The 20,776-nt window shown below is 37.9% G+C and overlaps 1 protein-coding gene across 1 annotated transcript in view; it reads right to left on the minus strand.

Annotated features, from left to right (window-relative positions):
- LOC124358943 (opsin, ultraviolet-sensitive-like) overlaps nucleotides 1–20,474 on the minus strand; it is a 241,228-nt gene extending 220,754 nt beyond the window's left edge. The window contains exon 1 of the mRNA XM_046811219.1: nucleotides 20,361–20,474. Coding sequence (XP_046667175.1) covers nucleotides 20,361–20,410 — 50 coding nt within the window. The 5' untranslated portion in view covers nucleotides 20,411–20,474. The remainder of the gene's footprint in view (nucleotides 1–20,360) is intronic.
- Between the last annotated feature and the right edge of the window lie 302 nt (nucleotides 20,475–20,776).

Below are 20,776 nucleotides of genomic sequence, written 5' to 3' on the forward strand. Positions count from 1 at the left end.
AACACTTTCAACATGGCGATGTCTCTTAAAGTGGCCAATGCAAAGCGAGAACACCTCTTTTCTCAGATACAAAGTATCTATGATTTAACTAAGAAGACTTCCGATCCAAATATACTTCAGCAGTTGCTTGTCAGAGCTAAATCTATTCAGAGACTTAGACAGGAATTTTCAGCAATATTAGACTTGTGCCACGAGTTGGAATTAAAAGTGGATGCCGACTATACACCTAACTATTCCGCATTAGCGAGCGTGGACGAGTTAGTTGATTACATTTCTGCTAACGTGCTTATGATTGAGACCAAGAGACAAGCTAAAGCTAATAAAAGCGAAACTATTCCGCCTGCCTCCCCTCAAGTCAACGTCCGGCTACCGAAATTGGAATTAAAAACTTTTGACGGAGCTGCCTTGGACTTCTGTACGTTCATCAACGTTTATGAACAAGCCGTACACAACAATGTGCACTTAAGCGATGTAATGAAATTTCAATATCTCTTGAGCGTGCTTTCAGGCGAACCACTCGCTCTGATAAAGTCGCTAAATATAACTGAGCAAAATTATGCAATCGCTTATCAGCTGCTGAAGGATCGCTACCATAATACTAGGCGTCTACTCACACTACATTTAAATCAAATACTAGACCTTCCTGTCATCTCCAGCACATCTGTGAAGAATATCCGTGCTTTCCTTAATCTTTTTCACGAACATACGCAATCACTTAAAGCACTAAACAATGACATCACTAGTAACAACCCACTTCTCTCAGCCTTGTTATTACGCAAGATTGATAATCGGATGGTCACACGCCTAGAACAGTTTCGAAAAAAGGAAGAGCTTCATACTTTGCCCTCGGTTGAACAAATAATTGAGTTTCTCAACCTGGAATGCAGCCACATTGAGGACAGTAGTCTACATGACAATATTGTGGACCCCAAGAACGCTTCAAGTTCTTATTTTGGGTCAAAACCCAGATTTGATAAACCCAAACCGTCTCTTAAAAACGTGAGCTTGTTAGCGGCTTCCTCTCCACCCTCCTCGGCCTATAAACAAGGCCCATCATGTTTTTATTGCCATCAGAGCGGTCATAAAATTTATGGCTGTCCCAGCTTCGGCCAAAAGACACCTCAAGAACGGCACGGGATTATTAAACAGCACAACCGCTGTTCTTCTTGTTTGGGGACGCACAGATTAAGTGAATGTCAGTCTAAATTCACGTGTCGAACATGTCGTGGTCGTCATCATACCTTGCTACACTTCACTGATCGGCCAACACGGTCCAGTGTTAGTACATCGGACCGCGTTCGTCCCGTTCTGGAGAACGGCCGTGACGGCGGCCGGCCTGCACAGAGCAGTGCAACACCTACACCTGCTGTCCGCCCCTCGCCTGCGACCACAGCGCTCTCACCTCCTAGCCCGGCCGAACACACCACACTACACGCTCATGGCACACTGCATCAAGACCTCGCCCCTAGTACCACGGTTCTTCTGGGTACTTCTCTTGTCAAGCTCACCGCCTCTAACGGACAAGCTTATGTCTTTCGTGCCTTAATTGATTCAGGAAGCATGCTAAATTTTATTAGCGAGAAAGCCTCCCAACTGTTGGGTACACAGCGCCGTCCGGCCACTATTAATGTCGCCGGCCTTTCTCAAACCTCTGCTCACACACGCGGATTTTTAACTCTGGGCGTGGAAACTCTTGCTGGCCACCCAGTTGCCGCCCCGCACTCGTTCCACATATTGCCACAAATCACTGTAGATCTCCCACGAGTGCAAATATCTCAGGAGGTCATGAATAAGGTTAAAAATATTACACTGGCTGATCCAACCTTCCACCTCCCTGGTGGCATTGACGTGCTTATTGGTGGAGCGCTATTTCCACATATTCTTACTCACGAGACCTACTCTCTTGGTCTCAATTTACCTCACGCCCTGGGCACCTGTTTTGGTTTCGTGCTGATGGGGACGGCTCCCTGCACACCACTGACGCAGTCTGTCTCTACTATGGCTGTCTCTCTTCTCTCGATTGCTGAGGTGGACCTCCACGCCTCTCTGCAGCGTTTCTGGACACAAGAGGAACTGCCTGCTCCCAGTAAAAGGTCTGCAGAGGAAACTCAATGCGATGAATATTTTTCTACCACGCACTCCAGGGACCGTGAGGGTCGATATATGGTCCGCCTCCCTTTCAAGGACACCAGTACTCATCTGGGAAGTTCCAAAGTTCATGCTGAAAGTAGACTCTATTCACTCGAGCGCAAGCTCCACGCTCCCACTAATGTGGAATATTATAATTTATATTCTGATTTTATACATGAATATCTCTCTCTAGGCCATATGCAGGGCTGCCCTACTCCTGACTTAAGCACTCCCCACTACTATCTGCCACACCACGGTGTTTTTAAGGCACAAAGTAGCACCACCAAACTACGCGTCGTTTTTGACGCCAGTGCCAAAACCAGTTCCGGACTCTCTCTCAACGACACTCTGTTGACCGGACCTAAGCTGCAAAATAATATTTGTGACATTCTTCTGCGCTTCCGCCTTCAGAACGTAGTGTTCTCTTGTGACATCAGACAGATGTACCGCCAAATCAAGGTGCATCCTGACGATCAACATTTTCAACTGATATTATGGCGTGATCACCCTACCGACTTGATGTCCACGTTCAAGCTCACGACAGTTACCTACGGCCTGAACTGTTCACCCTACTTGGCCATCAAAACGCTACATCAATTGGCAGACGACGAAGGTCACCGCTACCCCCATGCTGCTGAGATTCTCAAGCACCAGAGCTACGTCGACGACCTGATCTGCGGGGCTGAGACTGAAGAACTCGCCGCTGAACTTCAAGATCAACTCATCAAACTCCTTCGGCTCGGTGGCTTTGAGCTCCGGAAATGGGTCTCGAACTCTCCGAGACTTCTGCAACACCTTCCTGAAGATCATCGGGAAATCCCAGTTTTTCTGCAACCCTCTCAGGAGCCTCATTTCTCTATTTTGGGCCTTAAATGGACCCCTCTGACTGACACGTTTACGTTTAATTTTAATTTTTCTTGTGAAAACCCCACTAAGCGTAAAGTGTTAAGTCTCATTTCTCAAGTCTATGACCCCTGTGGTTTTTTGGCGCCTTGCATAATGCTCGCAAAAAATATCATGCAACTCCTATGGATTTCTGGCATAGATTGGGATGATCCGCTCCCTCCAGAAATATACAAAAAATGGCACGCATTTTTATTTGAACTTAAGCACGTTGCTACTATTACAATTCCTCGTGCTATCCCCTACTCTGCTGCTACTCACTGGGACTTGCACGGTTTCTCTGACGCCTCAGAACTAGGCTATGCTGCTGTAGTCTACATCCGCTCTACCTCCAATGACACGGTGCACGTAAGCCAAGTTATGGCTAAAACTCGCGTCGCTCCTCTCAAAAGAGTGACGCTGCCCCGACTGGAGCTATGCGCAGCTCATCTCCTGGCCCAACTTGTGAAATATTGTGTTTATTCAATTAGCTCCCACCCACAAGTTTGGTTCTATTGTCTGCTGGTGCGACTCTACTGTGACCCTCGCGTGGATCAAAACACCTTCTTATCGCCTCAAAACCTATGTGGCTAATCGTGTGGCGCAAACTCAAGAGCTTGTGGCTGTGGAGTGCTGGCGCTACATACCCAGTGCTTCCAATCCTGCTGACTGCGCCTCCCGTGGGATCCTTCCCTCTCAATTGGTGGATCATCCCCTTTGGTGGCATGGACCCGACTGGTTGCGTCTCCCCTCCTCGGCCTGGCCAGATACTGATTCCAGCCTGGACTCGGTCTCTCTGGAGGAGCTAGGGGAGCTGAAGCATTCCACTCCTGTCATTGCCTTGGCCACAGCACCGCCTACGTGGGACCTCCTCATCCAGTACTCTTCCTGGAGGAAATTGCTGCTGCACGTGATGGCCTACGTCTTGCGTTTTATCCACAACTGTCGTTCACCAAACCGCCACTTCGGACCTCTCTCCAAGACAGAACGGGACTCCGCCCAGCTGCGAATTTTCAAGACCGTGCAAGAGGAAGCTTTCACTGAAGATCTAGCTCTACTGCGGGACCGAAAGACGTGTTCGTTCTACCAGACTTCAACGCCTCGCCCCATTCCAGGGTCCGATGGACTTCTCCGCGTCGGCGGCAGACTGCGCCACGCTGACCTCCCGCCGAACGTGTCTCACACACCCGTGCATCCTGCCCAAGAAGCACCCTGTCGTGGACCTCCTCATTGACCATGTCCATGTCAAACATCTCCACGCTGGCGCGCAGCTTACTCTCTCTCTGCTCTCCCAGCAAGTCTGGATCCTCTCTGCACGCAGCGTGGTAAGATCTCGCATTTTTAGATGCCTCACATGTTTTAAGAATCGGCCTAAAAATAACGCCCCTCTCATGGGCGACCTCCCCAAAGCTCGCATTACTCCAGCCCGAGCTTTTCTCTCCACCGCATGGACTATGGTGGCCCCTTTTCGCTCAAGGTCCATAATTTACGCTCTGTCCGCATTATTAAGGCCTTATATTTGTATTTTTTTGTTTGTATGGTTACGAAGGCCGTTCACATTGAGGTGGTGACGGACCTGGTCCACCGAAGCTTTCCTTGGTGCTCTCACTCGCTTCGTTTCTCGTCGTGGCCTGTGCACAGACCTTTATAGTGACTGTGGCACGAACTTCGTAGGTGCTAAAAATGCCCTACACAAAATCCTCACGGCTGACCAGCGCAAAGTCCAAGACTTTGCTGCTGACCGTTCAATTCGATTCCACTTCAAACCCTCCTGCTGCTCCCCCATCAAGGTGGAATTTGGGAAAGTGCCATCAAGAGTGCTAAACACCATCTAAAACGTGTCATGGGACTCCACATACTAACTTTGTCTCAATTCATGACGCTCACAAGTCAGGTTGAAGCGATGCTCAACTCTCGCCCGCTCACCGCTCTTTCCAGTGATCCCAACGACCTTCTCCCACTGACGCCTGGACACTTCTTGATCGGCTCTCCTTTGGTTTCCGTGCCTGAAGAGAACTTGATGGACATACCCACGAACCGCCTTTCTCACTGGCATCTGGTTCAAGCGCTGCACCAACGTATCTGGAAGCGTTGGCAGCGAGAATATCTCCAGACTCTTCAGCAGCGCCTCAAGTGGAGCACTCCTTCCCGCAAAACCTCCAACCTGGAGACCTCGTCCTGGTGCATCAGGATACTCCCGCTCTCTCATGGCCCCTTGCACGGGTCACTGATGTCACTCCAGAAGACAAGATGGTACAGTTCGAGTGGTACATCTCAAGACCTCAAGTGGAACTCTCACTCGTCCAGCAGTGAAGGTGTTTCTCTTACCTCACCCTCTACAATTAATTAACTGTCTCTCTACCCACCGCCTATAAACTTTGTAATTTGAGCCTATATTGCTCTTTCTCTCATTGAATCCCCAAGGTGATTCAAGGCGGCCGGTATGTTAAGTATTATTGCATTAAATAACTTGTTTTTTATTGCCTAATATGAAAAGGCTACTTTTATTGAATAATAATTATGTATATATTTTTTGGGCAATTTATACTCTATATTTGAATTTGTTTACTAAACTGTATATACTACATTAATCCTATATCTCTTTCTGCGGCCTAGTGCCTACAATACCATTCCTTACTGGATTAAAATATTCACGTACAGTGACAGACCAATGAACCATTGTTTCCCGAATCAGCTGTTTACTGTACACTGACCAACCAATCACAACGGTTGACTTATCAATTGCCCACCTTGCAAGCGTAGGCACGCTTGCTCATTATACTCTCGATCCCGCCTGGGGCACTTATGTACTCTCTAGCCACTGCTTACCATACTTACTCTCTCCCCATGTGTTACTCTCTCATTTAAATATTAGTTTATTCTATTTGTTGTACATTTACATTAACATTAAAGCAGTGCTCTGGATTGGCAATCTCTACCAGAACGTCTCTGCTCCCGGACACCCGCGTCTACCGTGCTCTACAGGACTGGCCACAGTGTTATGAACTATTCGTTTGCGGTCGTATTGTGCGTGAGTGAATCCGTGAAGGACATCTTCCGTCTTCACGCCCTGCCTACAAGACAGCAGCCTATTTCCAACACTTACTGATCACAACCTGGCCCTCAACAACAGCAGACTACGGTTAGGTACCTCTCATGAAAATAAAGGTAAACTGTTTATTTTTATACACTTTATTTGAATATGCACTGTTTCATAAACTCATTAATGTGTAACCTAGTGAACTCTTGTTTAAAATCAGTGTGTTCGGCGTCTTCACTGCCTAGTGTGAAGTGGTCCTTCTTAGTCGAGCCTCTAAAATATTATTTCACGGTTCTATAACCAAATTCCATTTTTTCAGTGCTAAAGGGCCAAACCCAATTATAATTCAATTTTCCAACAGGAAGAAGCGGGATTCTGTGCTCAAAAAGTCTAAAACAGCAAAATTAACATCCACTATCTTTTCGCCAAACGTACCATCTGTTAGTGTGTATGTGAATGAGCATCTCACGCAGTTTAATAAAAATTTATTGTTTCAAGCAAAGAAATTGAAGAAGTTGGGCTACACATATGTTTGGCCCTCAGAGGGAAAAATTTTTGTTAGAAAGTCTACAGATACATCAAGGATTCAAATAAGATCAATTAATGATCTAAACAAACTGGTGGGTGGAAACATTGAACAGATGCAAGTGTAGCGTAAGAAACCTTTGAGAATTTTTGTTTGTTTGGGGCATACATGAACTTGTATGGATACATACAGTCTAAAATTGTTTTGCCTAAATATACGCAGTCTCAGAAAGCATTACGATGAATTGGTGATTTATTTAAACAGTCTGACAACTTCATACAACATTATTGTTTTGACTGAGGTCTGGGTGAAGGAGGGGGAGGAGGAGAGATACCAACTACCTGGATATAACATGTTGTTTCAGCCTCGACCTGTTGGTCAGGCTGGTGGAGTTGTTATCTACTTGGACTCTGCCCTAACATATTCATATCGTCCTATTCTGCTGCCAACTGCGGAGATCATTCATGTGAACATTGATATTCGACTCCAGAACAATATTTCTCATAAACTTTCACTATTCGGAATATACAGACAATTTAAACAAACTTTTTCCCAATTTAAACCTCACTTAGAGAATATTTTAAAACTAACATGTGATCCAACAATAATTGTTGGAGATGGCAATATTTGTATTTTAAAACAGAGTAATTCTGCCAAGGATTATTTAAGTTTATTAAGCTCTTATGGTTTTGAAAGCCATATTAACACTCCAACTAGAGTCTTTAATAATTCAGAGGCATGTTTGGATCATGTGTTTATAAGAAATTCTAAATCTTTACAGTTTGTTTGCGATGTTGTACCATTGGATATATCTGACCATTATGGAATAAATGTTGTTTTGTCAGGTCTTGTCAAGGATTCAAATAGAAATAAATATTGTAGAGTTGTAAACTATAGTATATTAAGAAGACAACTTCTGTCAAGGGATTGGAGTGATGTTCTAAATAGCAATAATGTTAATCTTTGTGTTTCAAAATTTTATGAAATTTATAATGAATGCTATACAGCTTCATGTTCATTAAAAAAATTAAACAGTAAAAATAGAAAACGGAATGAATGTATATCTGACAATCTTATAGAACTAATAAATCGCGAGAATAAAATGTATAAACGCCTAATTAAGGATAGAAATAACATGGTCCTTAGAAATGAATATAATAATTTGTCAAAATTGGTGTGCAAATAAATTAGAAGAGAAAAACTCAGTTATTACTCTTCACTTATTGAAAACAGTAATGGTGATTCAAAACAGTATTGGAATGTTGTTAAAAAAATAGTAAAATCAAAGAAAAAATCACTTAATAAAATAAATGTTAATGGATCCTTGCTTCAAGTTAGTGGCAATGAATTTTTGATTGGAAATACTTTCAACGACTATTATACTCGGGTTGTGTCTGCGCTACGCAACAGTTCCTTTGGTTGTGATTTGTTTTATGATGAGCAGGTGCACAACAATGTAGTTTTAAGTAAATTTGAGGTAGCAGATAACGAAATTATAGATGTTGTTAGAAATATGAGAAACAAAAATAGCAGGGGGATAGATGGGATAAGTATTTGCGACATTAAGGAAAATATGGATGTGTTTACTCCACTCTTAAGTTACATTTTTAAAAAATCTGTCGAGCAAGGCTTGTTTCCCAGTGATTTTAAAACAGCTGTTGTAGTGCCTATATTTAAGTCTGGCAGTGTTCATGAGGTGGCCTCATATCGTCCAATTTCATTAATTAATACTATAGCTAAGATTTCTGAAAGAATAATAAAAAATAAACTTCTTCTATATTTCCAAAGCAATTTTATTTTGTCTAATAATCAGTATGCTTTCCTCCCTGGCAGGGGCACGGACTTGGCAATAGAAAAGCACATCAGTACGATAGCATCGGCAATTGACCAGCACAAATATACCCTTGCAATATATTTAGATTTGCAGAAAGCTTTTGATATTTTAGATGTAAATGTATTGATTAATAAATTTAAGAAGTATGGTATTGGTGGTATGGCCCTGTCTTGGTTGATTTCTTTTTGTAAAGGCAGGCGTCAAGCTGTAAAAATAAATCATACTTTAAGCGAGGTCCAGGATCTGAAGTATGGTACAGCTCAAGGCGGGGTTCTTGGTCCTTTAATGTTTCTTGTGTATATAAACGACCTGTTAGATATTAATTTTAATTCGACTGTTTTTGCCTATGCCGATGACACGGCACATGTGTGCTCAGCCTACAATCGACAGTCACTAAAACTAAAAGTAAATAATGACTTAGTAAAGGTTTCAGAGTGGCTAGTAAATAATAGATTGCTGATTAATATATCCAAAACTAAATGCATCATGTTTTTTGATTGTAACAAAGAAAAATCACAGTTGAAAGAAGTCTTCGATTTTTATTGTCATCAGCATCAATGTAAATATGAATGCAAATGTTCTAGTATAGAAATAGTCGAGTCTGTTAAATATCTGGGTGTTTACGTGGATCAGCATTTAAAGTGGAATCATCATATTAATTATCTAGTCAAAAAGCTAAGAAACATTAATTACTCCCTGTACTATATAAGAGACTATATAAGACAAGAATATTTAATACAATTATATATTTCATGGTTTGAAAGTAAGTTGAGGTATGGTATAATTCATTTTGGAGGAACTTACCCAACGATATTAAAACCTGTCATAGTGTGCCAGAGAAATGCTGTTCGAACCATTAGTAATTTAAAGCGTTTTGACAGAGTAAGCCATATTTTTAAAGAACAGAACCTTTTAACATTTCAACAATTGCATGAATATGGCTTAATAATGTACACGCATACATACCTAAATAATTTTACTATATTACAAAGGGAAAGGATAACACGATCTGCTGAAAATCTTGCTTTAATGGTTCCACGATGTAATAAAGAAATTAGTAAACATCAATATTGCTATTTAGGGCCTACTCTGTTTAACAGGTTTATCATATTCAAGGGAAATAATATACTTATAGAGAATAAGAATAAAATTAAGAATTCTGCCTTAGATTTTGTAAACCGTCAGAACCACTGATATTTATGTGTATACATCTATGTAATCATATATGCCATCTTAATATAATATATATTTATTTATTTTTTGTGTTTGTTAATGTATTTGTGTAATATTTAAGCATATTTATTTGTTATCATATAAATAACAAAATCATATAAATCAACAGTATTGTTGATTATTTTTTGTCTTGCTCATAGTATTTAGATCGTTCACTTACCATCAGAATCAAATGTACCTTAAGGTACTCATATGCTGTTAACTGTTTATTTGCATTTGTCAATTGTTATGCCTTTTATTTACTATAAGAGATTTCTAGAAAAGTTTCTGCAAAGCTTTACTGGATGTACTTTGTTATATTTGCTGTTATATTATATTTATATAGTCTATATTGTTGTTATTCTTTACTTATATAATTTGAAAATTTCTATGAAAATCAACAGAAGAATAATCTTAACGGTCTTTCATGTAAAATTTATAGGTGTAATAAAAATTGTAAATAATAAGCACATAAAATGTAAAAATAAGGCATATTATCTTTTATTATATATGTCATGATAGTATTGTATAACTATGATTGAGGGCTATGTATATTGTATAATATCGTAACTGTTTTTCCCACGCGTGCTACTTGAAGCACATGGGAATGAAAATTCAAAATGCCTGTAAAATTATTGCCAAATAAAGATTTTTTGAACTGTTTTTTTTTGAAACACACACACACACACAAGTTGGTCGCTGGCAGTCACCGCGAGCAGACGTATTATCAGTGAGCTCCTTATCTCGTTATCATGAGTGATTGTGGACTGTGCTCGGACCCATTGCCTGACGCCGATGGGTGTGCTGTCTGTTCATCCTGCACTGCAAATTACCATTTTCAATGTGCAGATATTCTTGAAACAACATGGAACAGGATGGGACAGAAAAGGCGGGAATCTTGGAAATGCAAAAAATTTCACAAGTAAGTCCTCTATTCCAAAAGATATGATATCGAAGCTTCACGATGATTTCTTAAAAAAGATGGAAGATGCAATAAAGGCTCAGTTTAGGGAATATGATAGTAAATTTACAAGTCAATTATCTGATCTTAAGACATCTGTGGAATTTTGCTCTGGTAAGATAGATGAATACGAGAGTAAATTGATGGAATTTACTTCTAAATGCAATGCCCTGGAAAAATCACACAATGAGTTAAAACAGGAAAATGCTGTTCTCAGCCAGGAATTGAGTAATTATCAGTTCAATTGGAATGCTTGGACCAATATAATCGCAACAAGAATATCCAAATTGAAGGTATCCCGGAAAAAACAAATGAAAATATGTTGGAAATAATTCAAAATTTGTCCGATTTTATACATGAGCCAATTGAATATCAAACAGATATACAGGCGGCTCATAGAATTCCAGTTAAAAGGAACAGAGGCCCACGTCCCATTATAGTGCAATTTTCTGATAGGAAGAAACGAGACTCAGTAGTGAAAAAAAGTAAGAAAACCAAACTTAACTCTAAAAACTTCTGCAGTGATGTACAAGAAACTAATGTATATGTCAATGACCATGTGACTCCGTACACTAAGAATTTGCTTTTCCATGCTAAAAAGCTTAAACCACTTGGATTCAAGTATGTATGGACCTGGGAGGGAAAGATATTTGTCAGAAAAGAGGACAATGGGGATAGAATCCGGATATCTTCTACTCAGGACCTAAAGAAGCTGGGCGTTGACGTCTCAGGCTAGAGGGCGGTGGTGGACTGTGAGGTGTTTTGGGGTAAATTCAACTGACTGTGCTTGTGAATGACCCAGTTTACAAAGCTTGAAGCATTGCGTGTATTTTGTTTGAATATAAGAAGCTTGAAAAAGCATTATGATGAACTGATTGTTTACCTGTCCAGCCTTTCAGAAAAGTTCAATGTTATCATCTTAACTGAAGTATGGATCAAGCGAGGGGAGGAGAACAGGTACCAGATGGACGGCTACGACATGCTTCTGCAGGACAGGCCAGATAATCAGGCCGGCGGAGTCACTATCTACGTTGACGCATCCCTTATCTACACTCACCGCCTTATCTTACTGCCGACTGCGGAGCTTATCAACGTTATCTTAAGTATAAATATAAATAATGTAAAAACTAGTTTATCCTTATATGGTATTTATAGACAATGTAAGTTTACTTATAAACAGTTTGAAAATGACTTTGAAAATATTTTGAAAAATTCTAATGATCCAACAATTATTTTAGGGGATGTAAATGTCTGTGTATTGAAAGATAAAAATAAGGGTTCTGCCACTGATTATTTAAATTTGATATCAGCCTATGGTTATGAGAATTTTATTGATACGCCCACTAGACTAATGAATAATTGTTTTTCTTGCATTGATCACGTTTTAGTACGAAATTCAAAGAATTTACAAATTAATCACGGTATTGTGGAGCTGGGAATCACAGACCATTATGGATTAAATTTAATTGTCTTGGACACTATTGTTAGTAAAGTGAATACTATATTTGTAAAAAATGTTGATTATACCAAGCTGAGTAGACAGCTGGCTGTGGCAAATTGGAGCTCTGTTCAAAATAGCCAAGATGTAAATAGTGCTTTGTATGAATTTTATAAAACCTACAATATATGTTATGAATCATCTTGTACATTGAAAAAAATAAATAGTAGGAACAAAAAGCGTAAGGAATGGATATCTAATAACTTAATAAATCTTATAAACTGGAAAAAAACGTCTTATATAAAAATTATTGTAAAAATAAACTTAATGTGAAACTAAAGGAGGAGTACAGTAATTTGTAAATAGATGTATAAAGCACGAAAAGTTAAATTATTATTCTAAGTTAATAAATAATTGTAATGGTGATAGTAGGAAGTACTGGGGTATAGTTAGGGAAATATTGAATAGAAAAAATAAAGGTATAAGCACCATAAAAGTAAACGACTGCCCAGTTAAAGTAATGGGAAATGAGTCTCTCATTGCTAATGTATTCAACAGGTATTATGTTAGTGCTGTACCGAACCTTAAAATGAATACATTCGGGTGTGACATGTTTCTACAGGAACAACAACCTGTAACTGATGTCTTGTTGAATAGGTTTGATATGGAAGTAATGGATATATATATATAAAGTAGTACGTGGAATGAAAAATAAGAGTAGTTCTGGGATAGATGGCATTAGCAGCATAGTTGTTAAAAATAATATAGATATATTTGTACCATTGTTGTACAGCATTTATGAAAAGTCTCTTGCACAGGGCGTAGTTCCGGAAGATTTTAAGGTGGCTGTAGTGGTACCTGTATACAAGTCAGGTGATGACCAGGAGGTGTCATCATATCGTCCAATATCTCTCATAAACACCGCGGCTAAGATATTTGAGACATTAATTAAAGAAAGATTATTAAAGTACTTTCAAGAATTTAATATATTTTCCACCAATCAATATGGATTTTTACCTGGTAGGGGAACCGACTTGTCTTTGGAAAAGCATATAAGTCATATAACAAATTCAGTTAACGCTCATAAATTTACATTGGCTATTTATTTGGATCTCAGGAAAGCATTTGAGGTTTTTGTATAGATATATTGATACAAAATTTTAGAAAATATGGTAATGGGGGCATGGCTTTGACTTGGTTGATATCTTTTTGCAAGCATCGAAGACAAGTAGTAAAGATAAATAATGTACTGAGTGAGGTTCTAGAATTGCAATATGGAACAGCTCAGGGGGGAGTGTTGGGCCCTCTTATGTTTTTAATTTATATTAATGATCTTCTAGATATTGACTTTCACTCCTCTATATTTGCATATGCTGATGACACGGCTTTGGTGTGTTCATCTGGCAGCAGAGCCTCTCTCAGGGCAAAGATTGACAGGGACTTGGTAAGGGTGTCGGAATGGTTGATTGCCAACAGGTTGTTAATTAATGTATCGAAGACTAAATGTATTCTATTCTTTGATAGTAACAAGCCTAAGTCTGACCTGCAGAATATGTTTGATTTGTTCTGCCATGGCCACCAGTGCTTGTACGGCTGTACGTGTTCAAATATAGAAATAGTCGATAATGTAAAATATTTAGGAATGTACGTTGACTCTCAGTTAAAGTGGGGATTCCACGTAACGTACCTGACAAAGAAACTGAGGAAAATCAATTATGCGTTGTACCACATGAAACAGTTTTTGACTAGCGAATTATTAATACAGTTATACATGTCATGGTTCGAGAGCACAATGAGATATGGGATCGTACACTATGGTGGTACCTTTAGCACGGTGTTGCAGCCTGTGGTAATGAGTCAGAGGCATGCTTTGCGAACGGTATTTGGACTTCGGCGTACGGGACAGAGCTAGTTACTTGTTCACTGATAACCATATCCTAACTTTCAAACAAGTGTATGAGTCTAACGTATTGATGTATGTTTATAAACACTTGCAGGATTATCCCATTAAAATGACGTACAGGGAAACAAGAGCTGCTCAATTAACACTTCTCGATGTACCAAATTATTTTAAAGAAATTGCCAGACATCAGGTTTCCTATGTTGGCCCAAAGATGTTTAATAAATTGGTTGAGAGATATGGCAATGGTATATATTTTGAACGAAAGCCTAAATTTAAGATGAAATGTTTAAAATTTATAATGGAAAATGTATAAAGTTCATATCAGGAGTAAGTCTGGAATTTAACCTGTTTTCTGTCTTTGTTGTTGATATATTTATTATTTATTTAATATTTATTATTTATTTATAAAATTATATGTACTGTTATTGTTGTTATGTTAATTTATTGTTGTTATTTGTTGATTTGTTTCTATGTTTATACCTTGTTAATTGCTTATATTATTTATCTCTTGTTATTTATATACAGATGTGTGTATGTAGGTGTGTGGCCTATATGTATGTAGATTTACATGCATATATGCAAACATTGTTATTGAAGGATATAAGTATGTATTCATGCGTGTTAGTTGTTAGCAGTAGCAAATTGGAGAACATGGTGGGCTCAATCAATTAATTTGTGTCATAATAAATTTACTATAGTACAATTTAAGCATTTATATTTAAACATATTTATATACTGGAAAAAAGCATTTGTATCAAATATCACTTTTTGAATGTAGTGCTTAGTTGGAATAATGGTAGATGACTTGTGCATGGAGAAGATCTTAAATAACTATTAAAAGTAAAGGAATGACTGTCAAAAAATAAGCAATGTAATTTAGTAAGCCAAATTTAATTCCCGCACGCGCCATTATAGGGGCATTGGGAATGTACGGTAAAAAATGCATGTAATGATAGATATATAAACTGCATGTACTGTTAATGTTTTGCATGTATTCAACTTTTGTAATTCTCTGAATAAAGATCTTTTGAACTTGACACACACACACACACACACATTGATAATTTCAATGTTCATTATGTCAGATTAGTGCTGTTGATAATATTAAGATTAATGTTTGTTAATGCTGTAATGTAATGAATTCCAAAAGACTGGCTCATAAACAGTTTGCAATATTGAACAATAATAATGATTTGTCATCCCGCACGCGCTTGAGCGCATGGGATAATGTAATGCCCATATATGTAAAACTAAATTTTTGTGAATAAAGCATTTTTTGAACTTTGAACTTTGAACACACACACACACACACACACACACACACACACACACACACACACACACACACACACACACACATATACCAACCCATCTCTATACAGTTTAGGCACCGCTTAACCCCCATATTACTATTAGATGGATGAAAACAATCCAACAGCACCACCAAACCACATCTCAAAATAATAATTCTTGCTTAAATAATAATCCCAAATAGTTTGCTATTAACAGGCTTCTACATAATTTATTAGTAACGCGAACGAATCCACCGACCCACCCTACGCTTGTACTCGGCTACACTAATGAGCTCTGTTGAGATAATAATAACAATAGAAAAACGATAACACGAGTAACAAGACGAACTTATGTATCGTTACAAGTTCTTTCAATAAAAATAAATATAAATAATAATAACGTCTAAATATAAGAACACATAAAACACATAATTTCGAACAACCACAGGATGAATAAATATTTCCTCTTAAACGCAGAAAAATAAATTGGCAGCATTTTTCAATCACTAATAGTGAGTTTGTACAGTTTTATGTGTGGATACAACTAATTGGTGCGATATTTGTAGAACTGCACAGAGGGATAAGGATAAGGAGATAAGAAAGATAACGTAGCTGATAAGAAGTTCAGTTGGTCACGTAGTTAATTCTCTTGGCTTTGAACACATATTGTGGAACCGATGGTATCTTATGAGGTCGATACAAAGGTATATAAATAAATGTTTTAGATCTTGTGACTGAAGGAATGGAATAAAAGGAACTCTGTGACATTGAATAAATAAATACTACTATATAAAACATAATATAGCAACTTGATCATGTTCACATGAAAATAAACGTCCAAAATTGTAAAATAAAATATGTGAATGTAGTCTTTTAAGATCTTTTAATATAATACGGAACACATTTAACATATTTTTGACGTGTTACAAGAAAAGGGAATAAAAATATAAAACAATAACATGAACACGAAGCACACTCTCACCGACGCACAAGACAACAATAGAGTGTATTTTTTGTGATGGCTGATTTAGTATTACTATGGTTTCTGCCATTTAGCTTTGTATAGTACTGGTTAATGTGCGGTCAATAGAGATAATAGGTTTATTTTTGAAGCCATTACGAGCCTGTGTCAACGGTAAGGGTATAACAATGGTGACTGACCCTGGAAACAGTGTTGTTGCTTTAGCGATATGACATTTGAGATTTTAACATCTCTTGAAAACACCACGGTTGTAAAAGCGCGGTAACCATGGGCTATGCAATACATACGAATGTAGTTTATAAAGCATACACTATTTTACATTGCTTCATTATGTGTTGTACAAAATGTATACATTAATAACTAGCTAGTGGAGTTTTGATTTCTTAGAAATTAATATGAAGAGGGAAGACACCTTTTAATGAGGTGAGCATAGAGTTTAACTAGGTCCTATGATTTTATTGGCTAGAGTAAACAAATGAGATCATTATTTCAATTATCTATTAGGATTTTCAGCGAGTCTAGTGAATTTTTTTGTCTGTTGTAAGTTTATAATCTGAGACCATGGAGCAATAGCATTTTAAACAAATCCATAAATCCTAATTTGGAGCAGTTCACCTAACCGTTCACCAGGTAATAAACAATGAATGAGCACCTCTCGCATTTTAAACATTTGTAAACTCCTTTTTACACATTACCAATTAGAAAATGGCTCTCAATGTTACACTCTTCTGCAAAATCTACTAATCCGAAGTCAATTTCATGCTACTTCACATCAAACTGAAATGTAACATTAACTTCTCTAAAACATACTTAACGCAACCAAACGAAACAAAGTGAAACTCTTCTCACCACACTCATTACTCCATGATAAAGTTTTATGCTTTCGTCTTCTCAATAGTGAAACTCTTCTCATCACGTGCATCAACCCTATATAATGTGTGAAGTTTCCTCTGCTCAAAAGTGAAACTTTCTTCACCACACTCATTTTGGGAAATAAAGAATAAAGCCCACCTCTTTATAATCACGAACCTCAATAAAGAGTGGACTTTTCCTCTTCTCAATAGTGAAACTCTCCTCACCATTACCCCTATATGATGTGTGAAGTTTCCTCTTCTCAATATCAAAACTCTCTTTACCACACTCCTTACTCCTAGACAAAGTGTGAAGGTTCCTACTTTCCTCACCATTACCCCTATATGATGTGTGAAGTTTCCTCTTCTCAATATCAAAACTCTCTTTACCACACTCCTTACTCCTAGACAAAGTGTGAAGGTTCCTACTTTCCTCACCATTACCCCTATATGATGTGTGAAGTTTCCTCTTCTCAATATCAAAACTCTCTTTACCACACTCCTTACTCCTAGACAAAGTGTGAAGGTTCCTACTTTCCTCACCATTACCCCTATATGATGTGTGAAGTTTCCTCTTCTCAATATCAAAACTCTCTTTACCACACTCCTAGACAAAGTGTGAAGGTTCCTACTTTCCTCACCATTACCCCTATATGATGTGTGAAGCTTCCTCTTCTCAATATCAAAACTCTCTTTACCACACTCCTTACTCCTAGACAAAGTGTGAAGCTTCCTACTTTCCTCACCATTACCCCTATATGATGAGTGAAGTTTTCTCTTCTCAATATCAAAACTCTCTTTACCACATTCCTTATTTATAGATAAAGTGTGAAGTTTCCACTTCTCAATTGCCAAACTCTCTTTACCACACTCCTTACTCCTAGATAAAGTGTGAAGTTTCCTGTTATCAATATCAAAACTCTCTTTACCACATACCTTATTCCTAGATAAAGTGTGAAGCTTCCAATTCCCAATAGCCAAACTCTCCTCACCACACTCCTTACTCCTAAATAAAAAGTGAAGGTTTCCTGTGTTCAGTAGTGAAACCCTCCTTACTACACTGATTACCCCTTGATAAATTACGGAGCTTTCCTCTTCTCAATAGAAAAACTCTCATCTACTCATTCATTATCCCTAGATAAATTGTAAAGCTTTCCTTTTCTCAAAAGTGAAACTCTCAATCATCACACACATTATTCCTAGATAAATTGTGAATCCTATCTCTTCTCAATAGTGAAACTCTACAGACCACACTGAATACTTCTAGATACTCCTTTTCTAAAAGTTAAACCCCTCACACCACACTCACCTTCCCACATAATAAAGAACGAATTTATCCGCATCTACTCACTGACATTAGATAAAATGTTTGAGCTCTCCTCCCTGCTCCTATTATCTAAAATACAAATTAAAGCCCTCCTCTTCATATTTACTATTCTCTGATAAAGATTGTGTTCTCCTCAACATAGCACTACCAACAGATAATGAGTGACATTCTGCCAAACACACTTATTGCACTCAGAGAAAGTTTGAAACTCTTCTCTTCAGACTCACAGCTCTTGATAAAGAGTAAAGCTTGCCTAAAAAATATCCTAGGTAAACTTCGAGGTTTTCCTCATTACAATTACCAGCTCCCAAAAAATAATGAAGTTCTCTTTAGTACACTTAATACCCAAGGTAAAAAATGAATCTATGAGGACACAAACCGCAGATAAAGCAAAGCTATCCTTTTCACGCCTCTCTACAGACGTACGAATAAAGACATTAATTAAATTACAATAATTAAATAAACTGCTCTCATATGTAGAGTTTATGGTTAATAATTTAGCTATTCTCATCACACTCTCTCTCTATAAATTCGAAACTATCTTGCAGACGATTCGTCTATGTTTTTTAGCATAAAAAGTAGAAAAATGTATTTAAGAATTTGATTGTGTAATTTTAATCGTTAAAAGTAGTGCAACCCTACATCTCTATAAAATAAGCAATCGTTAAATTCTAAGAAATTTTAATTGGATTTTCGATTACGAAACAACTGTAATATGATTTTTATGTCCAATATATTTGGAATTAAAGTATGCCAACAACTGATGTGAGAATACTAAGAAAGGATTCAATATTATAGACACTGGGAAATTTGTAGATCGACTTTTCTTGTAGTTAATGTTAAAAATAACTAAAGAATTGTCCTGCTACAATAAAAAGTAACCAGAATTGGTTTGCTTTGAAATTAGTGAATTAATACATCCCTACAACGTCCAACTTTTAAATAACCGAAGCTAAAAAAGGGAGTAAAAAGCACACTAAGTGATTTTGAGAAACAATGGGATTCTGAGTTATTTAGCAATCAATGTAAATTTATAGGATACTACCCATGTTTAAAACTAAGTTATACCGGGTGTCTTTAAAGTAATCCCACCCCTATTAAGTTTGATATGAATAGAGATGGAGTGATTTACTTTAGAGGTTGTTTATATGACCGAATGAGGAGTTTTGTGAAAATTTTTGAATCCCTCCCCCCAAAATAGCCTAAGTTAAAGTTTTCAAATAATAACCCCTATCAAGAGATATCTTTTTTATGATTATTATAAAAAGAAGAAGAATGGCCAAACTTGAGATCTGTAATGTTACTCTACCCTACAATGTTTATAAAACCCCTACAGTTAGTTAAATTTAAAGTTATTGTAAGGCGGATAAAACATTCACTCACTAGTTATTTAGAGAACTAAGGACACGAAATCATAAAACAAGTTATTACAAGAATCGACAAATATCACCACGGTAACACAGCATTTATTAGGTTTGGTATGTCCGGCCGAAGCCCGTTAGGAACTCTTGGGAATACCAATAGCTGTGTGCCGTGAGATCTCTTATTGTTTACCAGTTAGCATGAGAGATACATTCAGTCAAGTTATTGTGTCAAAGTGGTCTTAATCACAAAGATTTAATAGGGTGGAGGGGGACTTTTAAGATACTACTTTATATACGTTACTAACCGATATACTGCTTTTAGGCAAAGAAATGTGTAATAATATATTATTGTCACATTCTGTTATAGCTATGTATTTGATGAGATATTCCTGAATATATGTCACGCTATCAGACAGTATTTTTGTATAAAGGAAATCCAATGTATCAGAATAGTGTTAATAGTTAAAATAGTAGTGTTAAAATAGTAATACTGTTATCAGAATAGATAAGATATAGATAAGATTAGATAGATATCACGTTGTTTTATTTGTGTCTTGGATATAATCTTACAGGTATTCATGCAAAATTCTATTCAATAAATTGATTAAGCTATTTTACCTGAGAAACATGAAGATGACAAGGCAGTTTCCAGTGACGCCGACTGTCATGACGAGTGTGTACAGACCCGCCAGGATGTAGTGAGAGCTATGACGAGGTGGAGAGAACTGGAGCCAGTGCTTGTCGATCAGGTGAAGATAGTCTTCCGTGAACAACCCCAGAGACTTCCACTCCTCTACCGGATACCGGGACCGAAAACACTTCAATCAAGTCCGATCGATTCGATTGGTCACCATCGACCACGGCCGATCCTTGTGAGGAAGATCTGGTCTGAATTTCCTTGTCCAACTTCATGTCACTTATCACAGACACTATTTCATCAAAGGCAACACTATTTGAACCGAGCTCCTCAGTCGTGAGAATCACTGATATATTTTCTGTTTCCAGAATCTCTTGTTCGAAATGATCTTGGATGA

The sequence above is a fragment of the Homalodisca vitripennis genome, chromosome 4 (genome assembly GCF_021130785.1).
Source record: "Homalodisca vitripennis isolate AUS2020 chromosome 4, UT_GWSS_2.1, whole genome shotgun sequence".
NCBI classification, from domain to species: Eukaryota; Metazoa; Arthropoda; class Insecta; order Hemiptera; family Cicadellidae; genus Homalodisca; species Homalodisca vitripennis.